Here is a 26,635-nt window from a genome sequence, read left to right on the forward strand (position 1 = left end):
AAAATATTATTTTTATTGATTTCAGAGAGAAAGGGATAGGAAGAGAGAGCTAGAAACATCAATGATGAGAGAGAATCATTGACCAGCTGCCTTCTGTACACCTCCTACTGGGGATCGAGCCCGCAACCCTGGCACATGCCCTTGAATGGAATCAAACCTGGGGTCCACAGGCTGACGCTCTACCCACTGAGCCAAATTGGCTAGGGCTGCAAAATTCCTTTTACTGTCACAATCCTTGGGCACCTCAATTCTCTCAGCAACGATTGTGCCCACCCACCACATTGTACTTTTTCAGCAAGGGAGTATACAAGAAGAGGCAAAGGGAAAAGAGGAGAAGAGGAAGGTGGTAGAATAGCGAGGCAGATGGTGAAGGCCCTTTCTTTATCTCATTTGGGAATAAAGAAGAAGAATGAAAGCTGTTACAAGAAGAGTAGAAGCTGTTTACATCTTGTGGCCCATTAGCAGGACTCAGATTTTACAAGGAGATTTAGGATAGATGGAAAAGCTCATTCAAGGGAAAGACCAGCTCTCCCTCCACTCTCTGGCACAAATCTGATGGGAGTTAAAAGGAGCTAATCCCTTTCCCTAGGACCCAGGTCCTCAGCCACAGCTATACAATGATATTAACTATTAACTAATAACTAAAAAAAAAAATGCTCATGCCTGAATCATACCCCAAGAGATTCTAATTGAACTGGTCTAGAATGCGGTCTTGGAACTGGTCCGTTTATAGAATTCCCTGGGTGATGTGAATGTACAGATGAGCTGAGAACCATTGCTCCAGGGGCCACCAAGTTTTCTGTAAAAGGCCAGAGAGTAAACATATTATGCTTTGTGGGCCACATGGTCTTTGTTGCAACTACTCTACTCCGCTGTTTTAGTGTGAAAGTAGCCATAGACAATATGTCAATGAATGGGCCCAGCTGTGTTCTTATAAAACTTTATTTATAAAAATAGGCAGTAGGGTGAATCTGGCTCATGAGCCATAATTGATTGCTCCTTATTCTAGAAACACACTCCAAAGGAAGTAAGTCAGAAATAGAGAAAATAGGGAAAAAATATGCTAGTTTATAAAAAAGGCATTTGGAAGAATGCCTAGTTTTATTTTAGTACAATAAGATATGTTTCTGAGGTCCATTTCATAAAATGCTTGGGTCTTCTGAGGAAATGAAGTTTTGGTAGTTGACAAAAATTCACTTTACCAACCCTGCAGTAGCTATCTGTTAATAATGACACTGTGTTGGTCAATTTTACATTTAAAATCTGATAACAAAGAGTTTGAATTTAAAGTCTTGGTCCCATATGAGTTAGGCCCAACTTAAGGCAAAGTGTCAGGTTAGATATGGGGAGTAAAAGAAAGAAGAAAAAAATAGACTATTAACTTCCATTAAACCTTTATGCTGTTGGACTCCTCAGGGAGATCATGTACGATGGATTAAAAAAAATACAATAATGACCTACAATGGTGAATTAGAAGAATTAGACATGAAAGATGAACAGCTTAAACTTAGAACTTAAATCAGGACAGAAAAAAAATTAAAACCCTGATAAGAAGAGGGTCCTACAAGGTAAGGGAGGTGGGCTGGTGGACTGTGTTCTTCAATTTCTTTGGCTAGAATTCAGTTAGGAGCTTTTTATTTCTGTTTTGTTTGGTTGTTATTGTTTTGCATTTAATTCTACATGCATAGCCAATTTTAATGTATATCATCGTATGATGCTGGAGAAATCTAGAGAAAGCAGACATTAGAAAAATGAACTTTTGCCTAATTATGAAGTTTCTCTTCCATCCTCACTGGTTTCATCACTCTCTATGGAAAAAGTAGTAAATGATAGAGGTTGCTGCTAAGCATGCTCCTTGTAGTCAGGGCTCAATGAGCGGTGTGGGTTATGTTGTCCTTACCTTTATCCTGTCGATGTTGGCTTCCATCTTCAGCTGTTCCACCAGCTTCCTGGCTTGTGCTATGCTGGCAGTGTTGTTGCTAGCCATTGGAGTGCCGGGTGGGTTTTTCAGACACCCTGAGAAAGAAAACGAGGAAGAAGAATGCATCAGAGACGTCAGGAGCTGCCAAATGCACAAGTTCATCAGAACCGAGGGATCTCAAAAGAGTGGCTGGAGCCAGGCCTGGCTAATCCAGCCCTCTCTCTCTTCAGTCCAGCCCTGCCTCAGACTGTCAGGTGGACCAGAATATGGAGTTTGCTTTTCCAACTCCCCTGACCTTCTGCCCTTCCATCCTTATTTAGGGGCAAAAAATGAAGTCGGTGACCGAGTCAGCCCTAATAAGATGTGCTGCCACATTAATAAAGCAAGTTATTAACATGATCATAGTTTATTAAATAACTTCAAAATAATAAGGGCAAGTGTACACATTGTTACTGTTGTTATTTATAGGGTATGACTATTGTCAGATACTGTGGTAAGTGCCCTGGGAGGATGAGTGAAAGGCAGGTGGAGAGAGGAACGGGAAATTATGTAATCCTTCAGGACCAAAGACACCGAATTTACCATGTTTCCTTAACGGGCTCAAACACCAACTTTTTGGTTGACTCTAACCACCTAGGCCTATTAAACTGCAGAGACACTGCAATGGGAGGTGTGGCTTTGCAGTGTCACTGATCCAGCATTGTTTCAAATAGTCACTTCTCTTCACTCTATCTGACAGATGGCGTTCTTCACAACTACCCACTTTCCTCACAATTCTTCAGAAACACATCTATAATGACCAGGGGGAGGGATTGCCAGGTCCAAATGGCTAATTATGTCAATGGGTTCACGAATGGCATTGGAAATAAAGTATAATAGACATTACTTTTTAAAATGTGAAAATAGAAGACAAGTGTTTAGAGAGCGGAGCTCTGTATCTATGTAGCTTGTGAGATGGCTTCTTCGCCCAGGCTCTGCCAGACCCCCTCCTGTCCTTGACCCCACCCCCTTCCACTTCTTATCCCAATTTCATTTTTCTTCTAATTCTTTCTTGGCCCACCCTCTCACTTTATTCTTGTTGTTCATCTCGGAATGCCTCCTATTTTATTTTCAGTGCCTATTTCCCCCGCCTTCTGATCCGGTCTCGCTTCTGCCAAAGTGCCATGTGCTATTTCAGGACCATCTGTGTAAATGTGCCCCTTGGGGTCACCGACCCCCAATAATGACGCACTGTCTGCAATTTCACTAGCCCTGCTGAGAGCTGCATGACTCAAGAAACGCGAAGCATCATAACACTGCTGCAGTCAACACGAGTTGAAGCTTGTTCTGAAGACATTATTTTAAAAACCGTGACTTCTGCTAGCTTTGGGGAATATTTTTATCTACAGATAAAGTAGGATCAGGTTACCATCTAAAAAAGGAAAGAGCACTTGTATGCATGCGTATTAGCATAACCAGTGGACACAGACACTGGGGCGGTGGGGGCTTGCTTGGGGTGGGAATGGCTGGGGACGGGGGGTCAAGCAGGGAAAAAGGAGACATATGTAGAACTTTAGACAATAAATAAAAAAAGAAAAAAAGAAAGAAGAAGGTAGTTCACAGAACAGCTACAGCAGATGATAAAAACTTCAGTTCCCCTTAAAGAAGTCAAGGGTAAACAATATCTCTGGTGTTGAAGGGGTAAAAAAAATAAATAAATAAAAAAGGAAAGAGCAAATAAAAACCTGGGGAAGGAAGAATAACACATAATAAGTTCAATACATATTTTTTTACTAAAATCAAGAAATAATTTTTAATAACCAAAAAAAACCCAAAACAAAACAGAAACAAAAGACTATAAATTATTTTGTTAGGTTATCTAGTTCTTCATAACAAAAAAAAAATTATGTATGACTCTGTAAACAAAGAAGTCCCTTTCTAGAGAGTGCTATTTTATAAAGAATATTGAAAAATAAACTGGAAGATAAGTTAACTGTTTTCTCAATTTATTTTCAAAGGGTTTGGAGAGAATAAAGTGGGAAGGAAGATGCAAGGAATTTTAAAGCCACAAAGATCTCTGACTCTGCTTTCATATGCTTGAAGATCAAGAAACATGTAAAAAAAAAACACAAAAATAAATAAAAGGAGGCTTTAACAACTGTGATTTCATCAGCATGGTTAGGGATCCAATGATCTTAGTGCTACAGAGAAATTAAGTATATGCCCCTAAATCAAACAAACATCTCATCAGTTTGCAAAACCTTATAGGGCCAAGATGGAATACTGACTTACCCAGCAGAGTGGCCTAACTCTTCCATTCATCCACAGTTGGAAGCAGCCATGATCTACAAGCCCCTGGACACTGTTTTGTGAAGCCAAACTAAAATTTATCACACGAGAATACAGACTAGAATACAGACTATCACAGAATTACCAAATCCTCATGGGGCCTGAGGGAGCTTTGAAATTCTGGTCAGCTATTCTTCCTCCCTTGAATATAAATGAGATCACAAAGATCACAGCTTGCTTCCAAATACTCCTTCTTGTTCTTCATTAGTAATATATATATATATATATATATATTTTTTTTTACAGAGATCACCCACTTCCCACCTCCCACCAGAATCCTGAATTTTAACTGGGCATATTAAGCTCAACGATACATTCCCCAGCCTCCCTTGCAGCTCAGTCTAGTTAAATGAGTTAAGCTTTGCCCAATGAGATATAAGCAGAAGTATCCTTGAAGGGAGGGGTATACCCTTTGCCTCCCCTTCCTCCTGCCACTGGCCTGGAGGGTAGTCATGTTGACCATAGAGCTCCATCTTGAACCTCTAGGCTACACTCCAGGGTGAGCAGGGAGGAGCTGGGTCCTTACTGACATGGTAGAGCCACCAGACCAGCTGTGAACTGGTTACCATCTATGTGAAGAGAAGTGAGCACTGATCTTGTTTCCATCACCATTATTAAGGGTTTCTCTGCTCTTGGCTAACAGATCTGCCATTAACTGAGTACATAACCCATTCTTTTCATTTGACTATCTAAGAAAGTCTATGTCTTAATGCCTGCTCATGTTCCTGGGAAAGCTGTGGATGTCCTGAGGAGACTGAGCTAGAAAGTCTATTGCTGTTGTAATACATTCCTATATATTTAGTAACGTAAATAATAGAAGTTTATTATCCTGCAGTTTTGGAGGTCAGGGATCTTAAATCGGTCTCCCTGGGCTCAATTCTAGGTGCTGGCAGGGCTGCATTTTTTTCTGGAGCCTCTGAGGAAAAAGCTCTTTCTTTTCCTTTTCTAGCTTCTGGAAGCTGCCAGCATTCCCTGGCTCTTGACCTTTTTCCCCATCTTCAAAGCCAGTGATTGTGAGTTGAGTCCTTCTCATGTCATATCACCATAACATCTTCTCCAGTCACATTTCTCTTTGACTCTCTTCTGCCCCCTAACTACATTGGGCCCCCCCAGATGATCCAGGGTAATCTCCTGATCTTTAGGTCAGCTGATTAGCAACCTTAATTCCATATGCAACATTATTTCCCCTTTGCCATGTAACAACATATTCACAGGTTCCAGGAATGGGGACATGGACATCTTTGGGGGCCTTTATCCTTCTTACCATAGAAGGAGACCTCTGTGCAGGCAGAGAAGGGAAGTAGGGAGGTTGGGGTTGAGATGGGAAAAGAAGAAGAATGGGCAGGATGCCAGTCTAGACATGCTGGGAGAGAACATGGTGGAAATCGAAACGGACTTAAGTGTTAAGAGAAAAAATAAACATAGGCTTTGATTTGTGCTCCTTCTTTTAGGAAGATACATCCTGAATGTTCTTGTTTTACCATATGACCCAACAGAGGTCTAGTGCCCCTTTGAGAATCGCTTTGCACATTCTCCTTTTTCACATCCAGCTGCTTTCCCATAAAAGCACTGACAAAATTCCACGCCCCCCGCCGCCGCCGCCCCCCCCCCCCCCCCAGACTGAAAACTGTGGAGTCCTAGACCAGTGTTCCAAAGAAGTATGTGTTTTCCTAGAAAGTGGCTGTGGTAAATAAGAAAAGTTGGCCTATCGTTTAAGCTTGAGGCATTTGGACAAAACATTTTATACTTACACACACACACACACACACACACACTCTCTTTTCATCCTATAAAACTGAAACTCAATAAACAATAACTCCCATTCTTTTCTCCCTTCAGCCCTGAAAAACACTATTCTACATTCTGTTTCTGTGGTTTTGGCTATTCTAGATACCTCATGGAGGTAAAATCATACACTTTTGTCTTCCCATGACTGGCTCTGACTCTCTTCATGTCCTCCAAGTTCATTCATGTTGTAGCATGTGTCAGAATTTCCTTCTGTTTTAAGGATGAATATTTCATTGTAGCTATATAGCATATTTTGCTTATCCATCTATCTGTTGATGGATACCTGGGTCACTTCCATGTTTTAGCTACTGTGAATAGCACCTCTATGAACATGGATATATAAATATCTCTCCATGACCCTACTTTTGGTTCTTTTGGGGATATCCCTAGAAGTGGAATTGCTGGATTATATGTAAATCTATTTTTTTTTTATTTTTTTGAGGAACAGCCATACTGTTTTCCACAGTGGTTGTACCATCCATATAATAAAAGGGTAATATGCAAATTGACCCTAATGGTGGAACTACCAGGACTGCCCCTTGGTGGTCAGTGTGCTCCCACAGGGGGAGCTCTGCTCAGCCACAAGCCAGGCTGATGGCTGCTAGCACAGCGGCAGTGGTGGGAGCCTCTCCTGCCTTCTCAGCAGCACTAAGGATGTCCAACTGAGAGCGGGCGCAGGCTGGGCTGAGGGACCCCCCCCCCCAACTGCATGAATTTCATGCACTGGGCCTCTCATTTTACATGCTTATAAAAAGTACACAAGGGTTCCAATTTTTCTTTATCCTCACCAACACTTGTTATTTTCTGTTTGTTTGGTTTTTTGATAGTAGTCACCCTAATAAGTGAGAGGTGGTTTCTCTTTGTGGTTTGATTTTTATTCCATAATGATTAGTGATATTGAGCTTCATTTCCTATACTTACCAACCACTTGTATATCTTCTTTGGAGAAATGTCTATTCAAATCCTTTGCCCATTTTTGAAATAGTGTTTTTGTTGTTGAGTTTTAGGAGTTCTCTATCTATTCTGAATATTAATCTCTTATCAGATTTATGGTTTATATTTTCTCCCATTCTATGAATTGACTTTTCACTTTGTTAATAGTATGCTTCGATGCATACAGCTTTTAATTTTCATGAAGTCCAATTTGTCCATTTTTCTTTTGTTGCTTGTGCCTTTGTTGTCATATCCAGGAAATCATCACCAAATCCAATGTTGTGAAGCTTTTCCCTATGTTTTCTTCAGAGTTTTATAGTTTTAGCTCTTACATTTAGGTCTTTGATACATTTTGAGCTAATTTTTATATATAGGGTTAAGTAATGGTACAACACCTTTCTTTTGCATGTGGATATCTAGTTTTCCCAGCACCATTTGTTGAAAAGACTGTCTTTTCCCTATTAAGTGGTCTTGCCACCCTTGTTGAAAATCATTTGACCATATGTGTGAGGGTTCCTTCCTGTGCTCTCTATTCTATTCCTAAATTAATTCTATTCTCAGTTAATTTCTAAGTATTTTATTCTTTTGACACTATTGTAAATGGAATTTTTCAATTATTATCCTTTCCAGATTGCTCATTGTTAGTGTATAGAAATGCTATATGACTGTTTTTTTAATGGGGAGGAGGCAGCCTTTTGTCTTTCAATGCTACCTGAGTTGAGAGTAACTGCATGCTGTGAGAAGTGTTGTTGAGCAAAGGGTCCTGCACCTTGTGAACATAATGGGACTCAGAAAAGTGTTGACAGAGCCCTGTTAGAGGCTTAGGCAGTTTCAACAGGGAAGCAGACGCACATCAGATATTCTTGGCGAATGTTCCTGTTTCATTTTACATGTAACCCAAATTGGGCAGAAATGACTTTTTTTTTTTTTATAAGAGAGAAGGAAATTGTTCGAAGACACCAACTAAAATAGCTAAAAGGAAAAGTAAAATTCTGCCGAAAAGATCAGTCAGATAAAGCTTTAAAACACACATACCTCTTAAAAACAACTAAAAGCTTTTGGTTAAAAATAGAGGGAGATTCACCTCTCTGCCTCGCTCCTCTCGCACCCTAGTGGCCCAGTCTTGGACTGCCTTGTGATGCACTGGAGGTTACCTTTGCCGAAGCCCAGCCTGGCCCTGGAGCCATCAGAGGGCCACGCCAGAGGTTCACCCAGCGGTGGACTCTACTTCTCCTCAAAATCGGTGGAGCAGAAGGAAATTGAGTCCGAATCTGGTTCTCTTGGGGGAAACTCTGAATTCCTGAGGTCATTTCTGGGAGTCAGCTGGGTTGATGAGCACAGGTTGGGTAGTGTAGCTGGAGTGACACTCTTTGGTCCATCAAGCTGTTCTGAACCCAGCAACTGGTAGCGCTGTCAAGTGTTGTATCACCTGGCAATCAAGTTACGGCATAGAATACGGGTGGCCACACATCTCTAAGTTTGAATTAGAGGATATGATACTGCACACCAATTCTTTCAGAATTCCATAGCCAAAAGCTCTTTTTAAAAGTCTAATAATTTACCCTCTGGAATTTCCAAATAGGATTCAACCTATTCTCCAAGCCTCACTAGATTCATGGCAGTTGTTCTCAGTCAGCGGAGGTACCACCCCTTCAGAGGCATTTGGAAATGTGTGGGGTGGTCTGGGTTATGATAATAACTAGAGATGCTGCTGGCATTTAGGGAGCAGAGGCAGAAGCTCTCGTGCCCTGCAGAGTGTCAGGCAAAAATGACGTGGGCTGCTCAAAAGGCCCATGGTACTCTCAATGGGGAAGGACGCTAACAAAGCAGCCACAGAGAGAGCCATGCATGACAAATCTGCTCAAAGAAAGTACTGCGCGAGGAAAGTTGCAACTAACTGGGCTTTTATACTTGTGTCTTATGATCCCTATTACCGTTCCAGCGATGAATAAGTGTTACGTGCTCTTACTTCTCATTAGCATTATGCTTTATGTGTCTGCAACAAGCAGAATTCGAAGTAACCGCTTGAGCTAAAGCTGACCCAGCATTATGCTTTATGGATGTTTGATCCCTGTTTATTTAAAAGAGAACAGTCAGAGGGCAGGCAGGGGAGGGTGGGTGGGAAGAGATCAATCAGTGAACTTGCATGCATATATGTATATCCTGTGGACACAGACAACGGGGTGGTGAGAGCCTGGGGGAGGAGGGACAGAGCAGGCTGGAAGAGGTTAATGGGGGAAAAAGGAGGAACTATGTGATACCTTCAACAATAAAGATTAAAAATAAAATAATAATAATAATAATAAAAGAGAACAGTCTCTTTCTTGCAATGTGCTGGTAGAATGAGATTATGCTGGGTTTTATCTGCCGGTGAGCAAAAAGAATACAAACTAGAACAATAATAAAGCTGTGGAGGACAGATTGGCAGGACTCCGCAAGAATGTCCTAATCATCCCACCTGAATTCCAAACCCAAGAATAATACAGAAGGCATTTTTGTTTTTGTTTTCAACTGATGAGAGGAACGCCCCCACCCCCACCCCCGTCCCCACCCCAGCAATAGGAAAGAGAGGCCTGTCACGGACTAATAACCATTCGATGAGCTTCCTTTTTCTAATGATGCATCCAGCATTGAAGTTTCTTTCAGGAGGAACTTTTCTGTTAAGAAAACACACATTTTCTTGCCACTTAGGCTTAGGAATAAACACACAACCCTTTATTTCTGTGACACGAAGATAAATAAATGTGTTGCTAATGGGATTTTTGCCTTAGAGAGTGTAGGTTAATTGTGGAGGATCCCATTCTTTTAATACTCTGGTGGTGTTCTTTAAGTCAGGCAGCCTGGCACCCAGCAGGCTTCCCTATGGCCTTTCGTTTTAATTATAACTGTGTGTTTCTCAGAACTGCGTTTTGATATTTGCGGTAGGTGCTAAGGCGGTTTGATTTATTTGTTTTGTGTATTTAAAGGTTCAGGTTACATTGGCAATAACACAAACGATTTTAGGTCTAGAAAACAAATGAGAGGTTTATAGTCTCTCAGCCACCTGAGATACCTTTAGGATTCTCATCTGTCAGTTAGCCATATCATTCATTGGTGAGGGCTTTTGAATTAGAGGACTAATTTCAAACGATTCTAATTAAAAATATTTCTGAGCTTCGACATTAGTCGCCTAGATAGATATCTTTGTTACCTGTTCACACCACAACCCAAGTTCAGCTTGGTCATTTTGCCACTCATCTGTTTTGATCCCTACACTAATTTATTCTGCAGCAAGCAAGGGCAGCCTCACGAATTGATTAGATTACGCCTACAAAGGGTACAGTTAATATCCATTCCTGCGAAGGGCTTTAACAGTCAGAACGCCAGTGAATGTATGCATAGCAGCTGCAGTGTGAAGAATAATAACTGTAGGATAGGCTGCCAGGCTTCAGCGTAGCTCTTTGTCAGGCATCTCTCTGTTACCAGTTGGCCACTTTGACTTGATACCGAAATAGCACATTTCAATCTGTACTAATAAGCACACACTAATTTCTTTTTGGTGCTTCAGCCACTAGGGATATTTTCAATCAATAAGGGATTTGTTTGTGAAGCGTGTTGCTGCTCCCTCAACACTTCCAGGCCCCAGAGTCTCAGGGTTGGAGTCCACCTTGGACGCTCACTCTTTCCTAATTATGTTTTAAAAATTGGAAACGTCACTAAGCTATCTCTTGGGGGTCACCATGTGCTGGTCTCCTGCCTTGCCTTCGCTCATATTTGAGCAGCAGTATGGAGACTGGAGGAGGAGAATGAAAACAGATGAGAATGGGGCAAGTGGGGGGACAGTGAGGGGGGTAGAGAATATCCACACAGACTTAGGCATGGAGGAGCTTGGTGATAATGGGTATGAAATGATACTGAACTCCACTGGGTGCTGACTGATATTTGAAGAGGAGAGGGGGGAGGGGAGGAGAGGGGAAAGGAGGGGAGGGGAGGGGGCCCAGGGAGATGAAGGAGGCACCAGAAAATATCCTCCCCTGGGAAGCCTCAGGGAGTTCACAAGCAGTCAGGATGAGAGAGCTGGACAACACAAGCTGGCGAAGGGGAAAGATGGATTTGTAAACAAATCAAAACAGGGGCCTTCTAAGTACCTCCCCACCTCCCCCATCTTTTAGTACTTCTCATTTCCGGGAATTCAATTTTACAGGCCAAAAGCTCTGTTCTTTCACCGGAGGGCCAGAAACTCATATTAAAAATGAACATTAGCTTGTAAACCAAGAGCTTGCCGTGTGCCAGGAAGTGGGCCAAGTGCTTTAAAGCATTATCCGATTTAACCCTCATAATTCCAGGGCAGCAAATAACCACCGCGTCCCTGGTTGGAGGAAACTGAGGTTTAGATGAAGTCAGAACATTAGTGTTTCTGAATCATGCTCCCCAGAGAAAGGTTTCCTTCCAGCCCTCTCCATTCACATTTTTAGAGGCAGCAGACCGATCCTAATCTGGGGACTATGGTATATGTTTGGCCATTTCACAAACATAATAGCAAATTTTACCGTCTTTGTAGCTCAGGGAGAGCAAGTGGGAATGAGGGCTAGTGTGCCAATAGTGAAGGAAAATCAAGGGAGTGACATCAACTTCAAGTCCACTCTGTACTATTTCTGTGAGGGTTTGCTGGGATATGGCCACTTGCCCAACAGAAGAAAGACAAGATCCCAACTGATTTCTCTCAAATCAGCATGGGAGCCATCAATGGCGTGTAGGTGGAGAGTAAGACACAGCACACCTCCCCCATTCCACTGGGCTGCCGGAAACCATGGTTTGAGACGGCAGGTCTCTGCTTTCCAGCAAGCTGCTGCTTCTGAAACAGCTTCTCTGTGAGACACAGCCTTCTTCTTGGAGAGAGCATCCTTGGTTAGCTGCTCTTAACGACCTTGACAAAAACACATTCCTCGAACAATGTTGACTCAAAGTCATGGATTTTACAGATTATGTAAAATGAAACAGGAATGAACAGACCATGTTGCAACTTAAAAATGACACATAAGCTTTTCATTTTTATCTGGGCCTTGGATAAGGAAACGGCTTGTTATCCACACATGGGGCTGGCATTCTTAGGTGTTAAATGGGCTTTGTTCACATCAAGGAAAAAGGATTAGTATTTTGTCTGGCATATGTTGGATTTTTCTCTTTCCTTTCTTTTTTTCTTTTTGTAAATATGGAAGCCCAGACCATGAACCAGTAGGATTCCAACAAAAGAGAAATAATGAGCTTGTTTCCATAGAAATGGCTCTGTTAACCTCCTGATGTCTAATGCTCTGCAACAGCAGGCAAAGAGGATCTGACAGGCTGCGGTCTTCTGCATCCCTGTAGGACATTATCTATTGGTTAATTAATTTCTTAAAAAAACAACAACAACCTACTGCTTCAATTCTAAATTCTCAGTGGATCTCAAGGTGTAGACAACCCCTGGAGTTTGTCCACGCTTCCCTGCCACTGTTCCAAGGGCCCCTTAGGCTTACAAAATGGTAACACCGGAAGTCCTTTGATTGAGCTCCTCAACACAGCGCCCCCCTCGTGCCCCCACCCCCCCAGTAAGAACCGGACCTCCTCCATTCAGGTTTGTTTTTTTAACACTGTGTTGTCTGGGGATATTCCCCGTGATACAACTGACGGGTTGTACAAGAGGCAAAAACAGGCACTAGGCGATAGAAGATCTGAATTCTCGTGTATTCTGACATTCTCAAGCTGTTTTACAGTGGGAAAATCACTTAATCTTTCTGGAGTTCAGTGGCTCAGTTGTAAACTAGAAATAACAACTGCAGGATTGCATGAGTGTGCTTCATGCTTGTAACAGCGTGTTATAACTAATGGAGTGCTACACAAGAAGCAGGCATGAATAGAGAATGACCACTACTATTTACTGAGCAACTACTAAGCACTGTGACCCAAGAATATGACATACATAACCTCCAATGCTCACAACAAGGAACCCAGGAAAGGAGTAAGGGACTAAGGCAGTGATGGCGAACCTTTGGAGCTCGGCGTGTCAGCATTTTGAAAAACCCTAACTTAACTCTGGTGCCGTGTCACATATAGAAATTTTTTGATATTTGCAACCACAGTAAAACAAAGACTTCTATTTTTGATATTTATTTTATATATTTAAATGCCATTTAACAAAGAAAAATCAACCAAAACAATGAGTTCGCGTGTCACCTCTGACACGCGTGTCATAGGTTCGCCATCACTGGACTAAGGCAAAGGGGAAAAACAAACAAACAAACAAACAAACAAAAACTATGATGATATCCAACTGTGACTCCGTTAAGTGAGAACTTAATAATAAGCAAGAACTCAAAAAAAAAAAAAAATCCAAAGGGAAGGAAATCTTTTTGGGGAGGAAGATGAGTAAATCTTTACATTCAATTTTGAACTTTCTGATTTGCCTTGACAATCTATGGAAGAGATGGAAATGATTTGAAAATCAATTATGATTTGGAATTAGCAAACAAGGATTTAGTGAGCGCTTCATGTGTGCGAGTCAGAAGCATCTGCCCAGGTTACACACAGGGTTTCTAAGGAAACCAGCCACCGAGCAGATGTGCTACCCCAATCATTCTAGGAAGGCACTTTCTTTCATTGGTATCTTCTGGAGGCAAAGGCTCACATCCGCATAGAGTAGCTACAGAATAAACCTGCAAGCCTAGCACCTGAGGCTAATTGCCTTCTGCCTCCTCCTCAGGCCGATCTCCCTGTATGTAAAGGCCAGCAGAGCATCTGTGCACACACAGCGAGCACTTGCATCAAAATCTCCACTGCCTGCTGCTGCCGGCATCGCCCGCCCTAGTCTTCAGCCAAGCCAGCCTTGCTCCCTGTTCTCCCGACACAGCTCATGCCCGTGGCGGCCATGATTTTGCCACATATCTCATCCCTCCTGCAGGCTTGTCACTGACAGCCCAGCTCCAGCCGCCTCTCGTCCTCTGAGAAACCTGCCCGGCAACGACAGCAGCCTCCTCAGTCCCTCAAGCCCACCCCAGCCCGGGAGCCAGTGCTAGCAGAAAACAAGCCATTCCTCTGCCTATTTTTAAAATTGCATGCCGACTGGTATTATCAATTATTAGTATTCTGTCCAGAGTCCCTCCCATAGATATTATAAAACGTGCCCTTCTATCCCCCAAATTGCGCTAAATTTTTCTGTCTTCGCTGGTTAGACAGGTCAAGCCAGGCTTTACCCTCGGGCTCCTGTGCGTGCTGCTCCGAGGTCTGCAATGCTCTGCAGGGCTGCATCTTCCCTGGGAGGGGCCGCACACAGCCGCTGCTTCCTCCTGCAGACCTGCGTCAGATGCTGTCTCCTCCTGATCACAGTCTGAGTGCTGCGTCCGCCCCTGTCATTCCCCAGCACATCGCCCTGTTTATTTCCTTCAGTGCATCACAATCACCTGGAGTTACTGAATTCGTTTATATATCATCAGTTTCTTTTCTCCTCTAAATGTAAACACGTCAAAGACCTTGTCTGTTGTATTTACAGACAGAGCTCAATACAGATTTTAAACGGGTGAAAGTCCTGCGCACCCCGGCACCCAGCCTTGGGTACATATATTACTTAGACGCAGCGGAAAATGTTTGTTACTTCTGGGGGGGGGGGCGCACCTGGCACACAGCGTCAGGCGGGCCCTCTCTGTAGCCCCACCAGATGTTTCTGGATGCAGATTGCGAACAATGGCTTTGGTTTGGTAGCAAATGTGCTATGAAGCACGTCCCCGCAAAGGGCACCTCCCAGGGTCTAAATCTCCTCTGATCTTCAAGCAGCCCCACATTCTTGGGGCAAAAGATAAGCTTGTGATTTGCACTGTTTCCCTTTTACCATTTCCAGGCTCCTGCAAACAAGGGACACAGCCTCGGGTGACCAGATGCATTCTGGGTTGTTTTTGGCAAAATATAAAGCATCAATACCTTTTCCCAGTTGCAAAGTTACACATATGCTCTGTTTGAGAGCGTACACATCAGTCCAATGTTGAAAGCTCCTCTGTAACGTTGGCCTCCCATCCCCCCTCCCTCCACCAACCTGTGACCACTCATCGCAGACAGAATCCCCGTGTGAGGCCACAGCTCGAAAACACAGTATCGAAGGCCTTGTCTCCCTTCTTTTTTAAAAAAAAAATATATTTTTATTGATTTCAGAGAGGGAGAGCTAGAAACATCAGTGATGAGGAGAATCATTGATTGGCTGCCTCATGCACGCCCCCTGGCATGTGCCCTTGACTGGAATCGAACCTGGGACCCTTCAGTCCGCAGGCTGACGCTCTATGCCCTGAGCAAAGCCGGCTCGAGTTTGCCTCCTTTTTATTAGTTTAATATCAGGGAAAGCAAAGGCCCATTTCCCCCCAATTCGCTTTTAAAAAGAGTTTTTCTCATAAAACAAATACATAGCCATTATTGGGAAATGGAAAAACACAAGAGATTTAGAAAACAAAAAGCTCCTATAATCCTTCTGATGACAACCAAGTTCATCTTCACAGTAACTTTTCAAGTGCCTTTTGGGTGTGTACTATCATGCTGGGAAGATAACATTAACTAACGTACATAACCATTTGCTGGGCCCCGCATAAATGTTGGCCTTCTGAGGTGCTTTCTCATTATCCACACTGCAAGATGGGTTCCTCCTCCGCCCAACATCCTGAAGAGAACGGAGTCATCCTAATGTTTCCCATTACTCACGTGTCCATCTTTTAAGGCTATCTCATATCTCTGATATGTCATACAGAGGCGTTTTGTTATTATTTCAAACAGTGCTGTTTTTTTTTTTTTAATATATTTTATTGATTTTTCACAGAGAGGAAGGGAGAGAGATAGAGAGAGCTAGAAACATCGATGAGAGAGAAACATCGATCAGCTGCCTCCTGCACATCCCCCACCGGGGATGTGCCCGCAACCCAGGTACATGCCCTTGACCGGAATCGAACCCGGGACCTCTCAGTCCGCAGGCCGACGCTCTATCCACTGAGCCAAACCGGTTTCGGCCAGTGCTGTTTTTTTAAAACTGCTGCTCTAGGTGCATAACATAAACTGCCAGGCCAATATCCTTCTGATCATAAGGAGTGAACAGAGAAAAAATGTAAGAAATTAAAGATGAAGAAACAAGGAACCCCCCCCCCCTTTTTTTTTCACTTTGTCACTGAGTAAGGACATAGACAACCACTGCCCACACCGAGTCAGAAGCACCCTGGGTGGCAGGAGAGGAGAGGCAAGGAAAGGGCCCTTCTCCACAGGACAGCTGTTTACTTGCCATCTCCAAAGGGTGAAAGGAACTTGTCTGAAATGTGGACTTGGGGAGGTCATCTTACATGTGCTTTTGTAAAGTGAGTTTTATCTAAGTATAATTTCTATATACACACGAAATGTCACCGTTTTGGTGTGCCGATGACAGGGTTTGGTAATTGTGCATATATAGTCCCCAAAGCACTTCCATTGCAGACACTTTTCAGGAGCGACTTAACCACCTTGGCTGCTCACTGGCTTCCTTTTCTAGCCTGCCCTCCTGGAATGAACACCTTTGAGACCAATCCCCAGGTACCTAGCGCAGTTCTGAGAAAGTAAAGACAATGAACTGGACTGAACTTAATTAATATACTCTGGAATTCACAGAGTTATTAAATCTCAGAGTTGAGCAGAACCCAGAAGTTATCTTGCAGAACTACCTAATCACTGATTCAATACCCTTGAATCACTTGTGACACAAGTTTAGAAAATACCTCTCAATGTATAGAGCCCAGAGTGGCACTGTGCTTTATTTAACATTTGGGCCAGTTTGGGCAGCCCCTGAGGGGCTCATGAAAGGAGGCCTCTTCCAGGATAAGAGTTCAGGATTTTTCTAGGAATGAGCAAGTTAGGAAATGGCTCCTCTGCAAATTTATGCCACCAATGCTTGATGAGCAGCTAAATATAAGACATTTGAAATTCACTGAACCAAGATCCTTATTTCACAGATTAAAAAAATTTAAGGGCCAGAGTGATTACATGAATTGCCTTTTAAAAAGGGTAGGGGAGGAGCCAGGTGGAGGGGGAAAAAGGAGAGAGGGAATGAGGGACACATCTCAACAATGAAGAAAAACAAAAACAAAACAGCTATAACCTGGTGTCAGAATCAAGGACTTAAATCCTGGTTCAAAAGTTAGATGCACTTTTTACTGTTTCTTGAGTATTTCTAACATTTTAGTACTCTCTAAATTGGAAGCATTATTAAGGTTCAGGTTCTTACTCAGTTGTTTCCCCCACCCCCAATGTGTGGTCACTACTAGGCAAAACCTATTAGGAAAATGGGGGGAGGGGAGAAGGGAGTCAATGAAGTCAAAGCAATAGCCTGTTCTCTCTGCTGACCACTCCCTACCCTATGCTGATCACTACTCAACAGTGAGACATTCTGATTTACTTAGACTAGAGGAATTGGACTTGATTTTCCCACCTTAGTTATTTTTTGTACTATTTTTTGCAAAGAATGTAGATAACCAGCAAATTTGATTACAGTTTCCCTTATTAGTGAGTGAATAGTATTTGCTAAGCAGATCCCTGCACTTCAATAAAATAGGCTCGATGTTGTGTGGAAGGAGAAACAGATAATTATGTAGATCCCTAAGGAATTTTTAGAAGACATCTCTTTTTAATAAATGTGGTTCTATTGATGGAAATTTGAAGGGAAAGACAGAGGTCTGTGGACGTAGCAGGGCCATGAGGATGCTCAATGAGCTGAGTCATGCTACCCCAGGGTACTGAACCAATGTTCATGAAGAAATGTCAGAATCAGTGTGGAGTAATACAGAGCACTGAAATCTGAGGCTGGGGGTCTGGATTTGAGTTTCAACTTTGCTGCATAATCATAATGAGAGAATTGAGGTGGATGAATGCTTGATTCCTTTTGTTTTTTTGCTAGTTGTTCAAGAGATATTAACATAGTTCCATTCCTGTCACTGTTATCATGAAATCTCACAGCTCTGGGACTCTCTCAACACAGTTAATTCTCAACACAGCCCAAATTGAATGTCTAAGGAAAGTGGGTAAATATGCAGAAAAGCCCTAAGACCAAGAGGACCCCAGCTGGCTGAAAGGAGAATTCAAACTTTCTGTTCTCTCATGTCCATTTCCTACCTTTCGGGAGCACTCCCACTCTACTTCAATTCTAAGAATTCAGGACACCAATCTATTGAGCCGGCTGTTTCTTCAAAACACATAGATTCAGGAAAAAAATTTCCTATAATCTTTCCACCGATAGGCAACCAAGTTAATTTTGACAGTAACTTTTCAACCTGGTTAGGCACGTACAGGAGGCAACTGATGGATGTTTCTCTCACCTCTCTCTCTCTCTTTCTCTCTCTTCCCTCTTTCTCACTTTCTCTCTCTCTCTCTCAAATTCTTAAAAACATATCCTCTGGTGAGGGTAAATAAATAGATAATACCTTACAGGAAGTTAGCGTTAAAACAGGTTTCCTGTTGGGCCTCTAAATAGTGTTCTTACCTATATAGGTTAGCTATGGTCGGCCAACCGCGGCTCGCGAGCCACATGCGGCTCTTTGGCCCCTTCAGTGTGGCTCTTCCACAAAATACCACGTGCGGGCGCGCATGTACATTGCAATTGAAACTTCGTGGCCCATGCACAGAAGTCGGTATTTTGTGGAAGAGCTGGTATTTTGTGGAAGAGCCACACTGAAGGGGCCAAAGAGCCGCATGTGGCTCACGAGCTGTGGTTTGCCGAGCCGCAGTTTGCCGACCACGGGTTAGGGGATTTGATGCTAACTTCTAAGTGATACACCCAAGGCTCATTTGTTTCATTTAATTTTAGGCCATCAACATAGAATGGTAGGTATAATTGTGGAAGGTTACCTTCAAGAACTCATACTATATTTCCCTCTGTTTGGGGAAAGCACCTCTGAGGCAAATCAGAAACAGATTTTCAGATGAATAAACAATAGAGATAGCAAGAGACCTGACCAAGCTCACAGACGGTGAATACAAGGCAATTCTTATGTCTCTGAGAACTGGTACTTTCACTAGAAAACCCCAGAAAGTAGAATCTCTTTTCTTAGTAGATCTTTTCTATGAAAATGACTAATTTCCTTCATTAAGTAGGACCCAGGAATGGAGCTCAGATCCAGAAACATTTCGTGGCCCTGGAATAAAGCAAAGCTGATTCTGCTGAAGAGGAATAAGACTGTTCAAAACATGTTTGTACAGTGTGCTAACCAAATACACCCCAGGAAGTACACACAAAAGAGCCAGAAGAGCGATTCACGCCTGGTTAGAGCATTACTCGCTTGGCTGAGGGTTATTTAGAGTGTCATGCAGGTTGAGACAAGGTGAACAGGCCACTTCACAGATAGGGGAGGTGATTAGTAGTCTGTATAGAAACCTATTCTGGAAGCCCTGGAGAGAGACACTGTCATTATGGGTGAGTTTAAAATGAGGATGATACATTTTCTTCTGGCTGGTGGGAGCAGATATTATCATCCTAGCAAATAGTTGTCCAGAGGCATTGAATCTTCTATAAAAATGTTCATTTATCTGTCAAGCTGGCATCAAAGCAACCCACGCCAATTATGACAGCCAGCCTCTCCTCTCAACGCCAGCCTCACATCCTCCTTGTGTTTTCCACCTGGCCAAGCATAGAAGGATCCGGAGAGTCCCTGTGGCAAGTCTTCTCTCATCCTGACGAATATTTCCATGAAAATCAAACCAAAACTGAGTAGGAAAGAGAGGTAGACTTACGTTTAGTTTCAACACTTAGATATTCATTAACCTCGCCCACACCCAATTGCTTTTGGCTCTGGCACATAAGGCTTACAGTTATGACAATGTCTGGTATTCTTTCTTTACCTTTGCCTTGCTTGGAGAAGCCAATTCTGCTGCAGTTGCCAGAGAACTCTGTGATGTGTAGACACCCATTTTCAGAAACCTGGTGTGTTTGAAAGGCTGCTTAGTGAGTGGCTCTGGATCCTTAGCATCCTCACATCTTTTCCCTTCTTGAGTGAATGTTTGATGGGTCGTGCAGCTAGGCGCTGCACCCACCATTGGGATGGATAGGAATGGGATGAACGAAAAGTCAGTGGCCCCATCGCAGCAGCTATTTAAAACAGCTGGGAAGAAACAATACACACCCTGCGTCTGAGCCAGCTTACTTGCTGGGCCTGTCATGCAGATGACTCCTGATGAAGCAAAAGAGCCCAGTTCATTTTACAGAGGTCTAATTAACACTCTGATGTCGCACAGTCATTTGAAATTCCTAGAATTTGTTTCTAAACACCCTAACGTCAGTAATCTTACTTGCTTGTAAAATACTTTTTAATCCTAGGTGTTCCACATATACACAAAGGACAGAACAGAATCTTTAGTAAAAGTCTCTTAGAATCACTGAAGTTATGGTGTAGTGCAAACAAAGGGAGTCCACAGCTGCTATGAGACAATGACTCAGTTAACACGAGGTTCTGTGACGGTTCAAAGACGGACAAAAGGCAGACACCCAAGAGGGACTTCAGAGGAGACTTGGTATTTTCATGAAGTGTTTTGGTGTCACAACAAAACCTTAGGATTTTAATTACACAGGAGATCAATCATCTTTTCTTCCCATTGTTTGCAAAAAACAAAACAACCAAAAACAAACAAAACACACCCAAAGACTTAGTTTTCAAAACTGTCCGTCTTTCTTATGTAACAGATCATTCTTCCTAAACACCTGTGTGGCTTTATTTAATCTAACTGGGCAATTAAACAGAATCCCACCACCCTCTGTGGCTACTTTCCTTTCAGAGCTCAGTGTAATCAAGAGATTTGGGACTTGCTTACTAATGAGACAGGTGGTGCTGGGTGCCCAGGCTATCATGGGGAACTGGACACAACCCAGTTTTCAAGGAGCTTATACTCTAAAGGTAAAGACAGACCCAGAAAGAGGCAATTTCAACATGGTGTCTGTGTGCTAAGACAGGAGAAAGCTCAGGAAGTACCTAGGAGGGAACCTAACCCATTTTTTTTCCAGAAAGAGGAAGAAATAAAAAAAGAGTTTATAGTACTAAATACAGTGATCTGTTAGGTTAAATAAGAATTTCTCTCCAAGTAAAATGGTGGTTGCCAGGGGCTGGGATGAGGGAAATGGGGGGATATTGTTTAAAAGGTACAAACATCCAGCTATAAGATAAGTCCTGTGAATTTAATATACAACATGGTGACTGTAGTTAATAATACTGTGCTATATCCCCGAAGGTTGCCAAGAGGGAAGATCACACACAAACACACACACACACACACACACACACACACGCACACACGCACACACACGCACAGTGGTAACTATGTGAGGTAATGGATGTGTTAACTTACCTAATTGTGGTAATTATTTTGTAATGTATTATGTCTTAAACTAGAGGCCCGGTACACAAAATTCGTGCACGGGGGTGGGGGGTGGGTAGAAGGGGCAGTGTTCCTTAGCCTGGCCTGCACCGTCTCCAATCCGGGACCACTCGGGGGATGTCCGACTACCTGTGGGATCAGACCTAAACCGGCAGTCGGACATCCCTCTCGCAATCCAGGACCACAGGCTCCTAACCACTCACCTGCCTGCCTGCCTAATGCCCCCAACTGCCCTCCCCTGCTGGCCTGGTCACCCCCAATTGCCCTCCCCTGACAGCCTGGTCACCCCCAACTGCCCTCCCCTGCCAGCCTGATCTTGCCCCTAACTGCTCTCCCTGCTGGCCTGATTCCCCTAACTGCCTCTGCCTCAGCCCCCTGCCCGCAGCGTCCCTCATGGCTTTGTCTGGAAGGAAGTTGGACGTCCAGAAGATGGCCAGTCAACCCAGTCTAATTAGCATATTACCCTTTTATTAGTATAGATAATCACATTGTATACCTTAAACTTACAGAGTGCTATACGCTAACTATACTTGAATGAAGTTGAGGGAAAAAAGAAGAATCTGGCGCACAGAGTCCTCTGGGGAAAAAAAAAGTAAACACTGCTGTAAACTTGCTTTGCAATACCTGTGTAAAGGAAATTGTGGTTTAATCTTGAATAATAAAACAGTGAAGTACAAAAATAATAACTTATCTCTAGCTAATAAATGCAAAGCTCTGAGTGCTCAGTGCACAGGATATGATTTGTTCAAGTCACAGACTTCAAGGAAAACAAAATGTTTCAAGTGACAGTGAAAAAGGCATAAAACTCAATTTAAATATGCGACAAAAGCTGACAACAGAAGCCGAAAACAAAGATACCAACAGTTTTCTCCGGCTTTGGAGAAGAAATCTTATGTGATCCCTGGTCACATGATCAAGACAGACTTAAATGATGTAGAATCATAATTTGAGCCAATGACATAAAGAATCAGACATGACTGATTTGGGAAGTTTAATGTTATTTACTGTTATTCACACAGTGGGAGGTGGGTCTTAGTGGAACTAGAGACCCTGACTTACAAAAAATAAATCTGATTTTTAATGCTCTTACCAGTAAATTGGGAGAAAAGGTCCGAGAAAAGACATATGGTGATTGTAATTTAAAATGACATCAGCTCCAGATAAGCAATAGACATTTGATCCCAGGCAAAATTATTTACCATGTTGCTGGATCGACTATGCACTCAAATGGAATTATCTGACCAAATGGGACTGATAATGGTCAGAGACAAAAAATGAGAAGGTCAGCGCAGCCCAGGAAGGAGGAAAGATTCTTCTCCTAATTAATAGCCTGAGAGAAGGAGCCAGTTGAAGCGTGTTTGGCAACTTGCCTCAAGTCAGACAGTTGCACTTGCCTCCAAAAGAGCCTCCTCTCTCTGAACACTGAGGAGAGTAAGAAAGTTGCCCACATCCTGAGTTATTATTGATCAAGACATAAGTGAAAGTCATTTGATATGAATGAGCCTGAAAATAGAGAAATACAGATATCTGGTACCTAGAGCCAAGTATTTTTTCAAAAAGATTATCTTATGGTAATTTTAATACCTAGACTATGATAAATGTTAGTTTATTTTATTGACTTTTAAAAAATAAGAGTGGGTAAAGAATAACACAAATAATCATTTAAAAAATTAGAAATCTCAGACAGGGAACGGTTTGGGAGCCACCATTTTCCTGTGTCAGTGGTGGTTTGGGGTAGGTCACAGCATGTGGAAGCATCAACCTTCTGTCTACGTTTCTACCTACTGCACTCCCTGCCCCTAAGAAATTAGTCCAAAGCTCATTCAAGAGTCAGATATAAACCTTCTGCCTTTTTTTAAACATATGAATGTACTTTCTATGTCATATTTAGAAGGGAAGAGACAGGATATTTTTTAAAGGTGAGATGGAAAAGCCACTATTTTGCTTTGTTTTGCTCTTCCTGACTTTCTCCAAATAAACTTAGATGCACTTTGGTGAAGCCTGGTGTTAGAAGCAAACAATGTCAAACTGATGATTTCAGGGGGATCTGGGAGACAGCAGAACAAATTAATGTATCTCATCATGGCCGACAACAGATTTAAGAGCTCACTAAACACTACAGATCACTTTTTAAAATGACACTCTGTGTTCTCAATGTCCCTACACCTCATTCTTCTCAAACCCTTATTCAGCTTAGAAAACAAAATAAAAACACAACCGATCACGTCCTTGGAGTCTTTTCCTTTTGGGCCTACTCTGTCCTCACCTGTCCAAGTACATTTAAGGTTTCAAGGTCAAGTCTTGCATAAGAGAATCTGAGTGCTGGTCCCAAAGAAGGGCGTGTCCCCTGATGGTCAGAGGAGCCGACTCTGAGTGTTTCCTGTCTTCTGCTCATTATAATTATCTTTACCTACAATGGCTATGCCGTGGGTTGGGAGGAAGTACAACAAGGAGACACAGTATCTACTCAATTCTATAGTTGCACTACTTAGTATTTAAGCAACTTGGCCAGTTAGTATATGGCAAATATACTAACTGGCCAAGTTACTTAAATACTCAGCCTCAGTTTTGTCAACTGTAAAATGGGAGCGTTAAAGTATCTAGTTCTTAGGATTGTTGTGAAGATAAAATAAGATGACTCATGTATAAGGTAGAATAGTGCCCCATACCTAGTACTTGCCTAATGACTGCTGCTATCGCTAGGATGATGAACACCACAGAAGAGATGGCAGGCAGCATCATGAGAAGCAAACAAGAGCATTACAGATTTTGAAAGCTAAGTGGAACCAGTGTTTACCTTCAATTATTTACACTTTTGATAGATCATTGCTTTGAGAAATATTTTACTCAGAACTTCATAGTCCGTGTCCTGGGGATTGCCTAACAATTTAAGATGAATCTCATCTATGGACTTTTTCCTTTATAGCAACTTGGGCAATCAGGAGTCTACCTCAAGGTCCTCTGCTGAATTGCAGGGCAGAACTTTGTTCTGGCATTTACTCACCTCTTTCTTCTTCCTTCTCTCATGTGATTTGCAATACTTTCAAACACCAGGTCCCTCACTGAGATAATGCTGTAGGCCTGATCTTCCTAAATGTTTCATATTTCAAAATTACCTCTTCCTACGCCATTCTTCCTCATCTGGTAACTAGTCTCAACTAAAATTATGAGTAGAGATAATGATATTTAAATAGTACTTCATAATTTGAGAGGTCTTCTATGCACATTGTACATCATTTTGACTTCATAGCTGTTCTATGATGGCAAAGCAGGCTTTTGAATGCTATCATTCCTATTTCCAGATTAGGAAACTCAGCCTCAGATGAATGACGTGGCTAGATCTGTAGTCCACAAGACTTAAGTGACCTTACATTAGGAATTCACAGCTTCTGATTTGGTCTGTAAAGCCAAGCAGAACAGAAAGCTAGTTGTTTAAAGTAATTCATACTAAGATGTGGATGACCAACTGCTTAAACCTATCAAGACATTAAAAAAAAAAAAAAAGCCCGAAAAGGCTAATGAATTTAGCTATAGACTGAAAGTAGGGGTGGGGGATTAGGATGTTTTGAGTAGAGAGTCTTTCTGACCTTTGCTGCCCATACCTGCTGACCTGCATGCCAGCCCTAAGCTGAGAAGTCTCCAGGTGTCTGCTGAGGCTGAGAGGAGAGTAAATCTATGCCCCTAGGGAATCTGTGTGCCTTTCCTATCACAAGCAAGGGTTACGCTCCATTTTATCTTAAATTCATATACATTTTGCACTCTATTCCATGTTTATTTTTTTATATATATATTGTATTGATTTTTTACAGAGAGGAAGGGAGATACATAGAGAGTTAGAAACATCGATGAGAGAGAAACATCGATCAGCCACCTCCTGCACACCCCCTACTGGGGATGTGCCCGCAACCAAGGTACATGCCCTTGACTGGAATCAAACCTGGGACCTTTCAGTCCGCAGGCCGATGCTCCATCCACTGAGCCAAACCGGTTACAGCTCCATGTTTGTTTTTATGTAAAATTTTAAAAAATAAAATAGAGTGAAACATTTACTGTATTAATCCTGGTACATAGTAGCATTATCGCAGTTTAAGAAGGTGCTATGAAGTCCACTAAGAGTCCCACAAACAGAGGTCTTTTCATTTAAATTTATGTCATATAAATATATATATGTCACATATATAATATAAATCATATACATATATATTTGTGCATATATGGGGGGAAATTTAACCTTTTGATTTCATAGCTTCAAAAATAGTTGTGGATCACTCAGTCAACCCTCTCTTTACCGCCACAATTCAGATTCCAATGTTCATGTAATTCCTCCCAAGACCCAAGACCCAAGACCAAGCAGGGACTCTCTCGGAATCGCCGCGCTTCGCTCTGTGCATCCTGGTGACGGCTTCAACAGGAAACGCGCCCCACGGGCTTACCCTGGCTGCCGGAGAAAGACGCCTTAGGCAGCTTCCACTCCTTTCCGACTTAATGCCTATTATTTTCGCTGCTCAGTTGTTACATTTCAACAGGGGGATTTTGTGAAAAATAAAACCTCCTGTATACGGAAAGCCACAAAGAAAGGTATTTGGCAGAACGAACTGCTCTGCTGACAAAATGCATGCCGGCCTGTTGAAGGCAGAGCTCCGACCACTGGTGCAAAGCGTCCCGTCCCGGGGCCTGTGCACACCCCGCCCCCCGCCCCCCGCCCCCGCGCAACCTTGGAAATTAGCAGTTGCATCTCTGACTGGGCTCCATTGAGCATCCCACCCGCGGCTGCCCAGGAAGCACATACCAGCAAACAGAATGAAAGGGGCCTTTATGAACAGGAGTCGGTTATTCCTTAAACAGACTCCCACATAAAGACATTTTTGTTTCTGACTCTTTCGGGAAAACTGAGCTCCTTCTGAGCGGTCTTTGCAGCGGGAGGAGAAACTGACAGGGGAAGGAGGCTCCCTGGGGGCGGAGGAGGGGCGGTGGGGAGTGCCAGGCCCTTTCTGAGGTGAAAGCTCCAGGGTTTGGCGGCGGGGAGGGAGTGGGGTCACGGTGGTGGTGTCACTGTGGAGAGCGGGTGGCTGGGCAGCCACTTCCCCCAGAAAGGGATCCGTCCACGCAAGGAACATTTCCGAGAAATCTTAGTGCTCTGGGCTCCAGAAAAATCTCAGGGAACTAGGTGTTCTCTGAATAGACTTAATTTTTTATCTGTTTCTTCTCCTTTTCTCTTTCTCTAAACAGCTACAATTTATACAAGATTCGAGCAATTTTCTGACCATTATACTACCCTAGGTTTTTTTTCTCTTTTAC

General features: G+C 42.7%; 1 protein-coding gene across 4 annotated transcripts in view; it reads right to left on the reverse strand.

Annotated features, from left to right (window-relative positions):
• Positions 1-26,635, reverse strand: part of GNG2 (G protein subunit gamma 2) — a 112,543-nt gene that overhangs the window by 16,942 nt on the left and 68,966 nt on the right. For 3 of the 4 annotated variants that reach the window (XM_059696041.1, XM_059696034.1, XM_059696049.1), the window contains exon 3: positions 1,901-2,016. In XM_059696041.1, coding sequence (XP_059552024.1) covers positions 1,901-1,987 — 87 coding nt within the window. In that variant the 5' untranslated portion in view covers positions 1,988-2,016. Of the gene's footprint in view, positions 1-1,900; positions 2,017-14,178; positions 14,299-26,635 lie in introns of those variants that run through there. The other variant, XM_059696026.1, reaches the window with a different exon arrangement.

The sequence above is a fragment of the Myotis daubentonii genome, chromosome 1 (genome assembly GCF_963259705.1).
Source record: "Myotis daubentonii chromosome 1, mMyoDau2.1, whole genome shotgun sequence".
NCBI lineage: Eukaryota > Metazoa > Chordata > Mammalia > Chiroptera > Vespertilionidae > Myotis > Myotis daubentonii.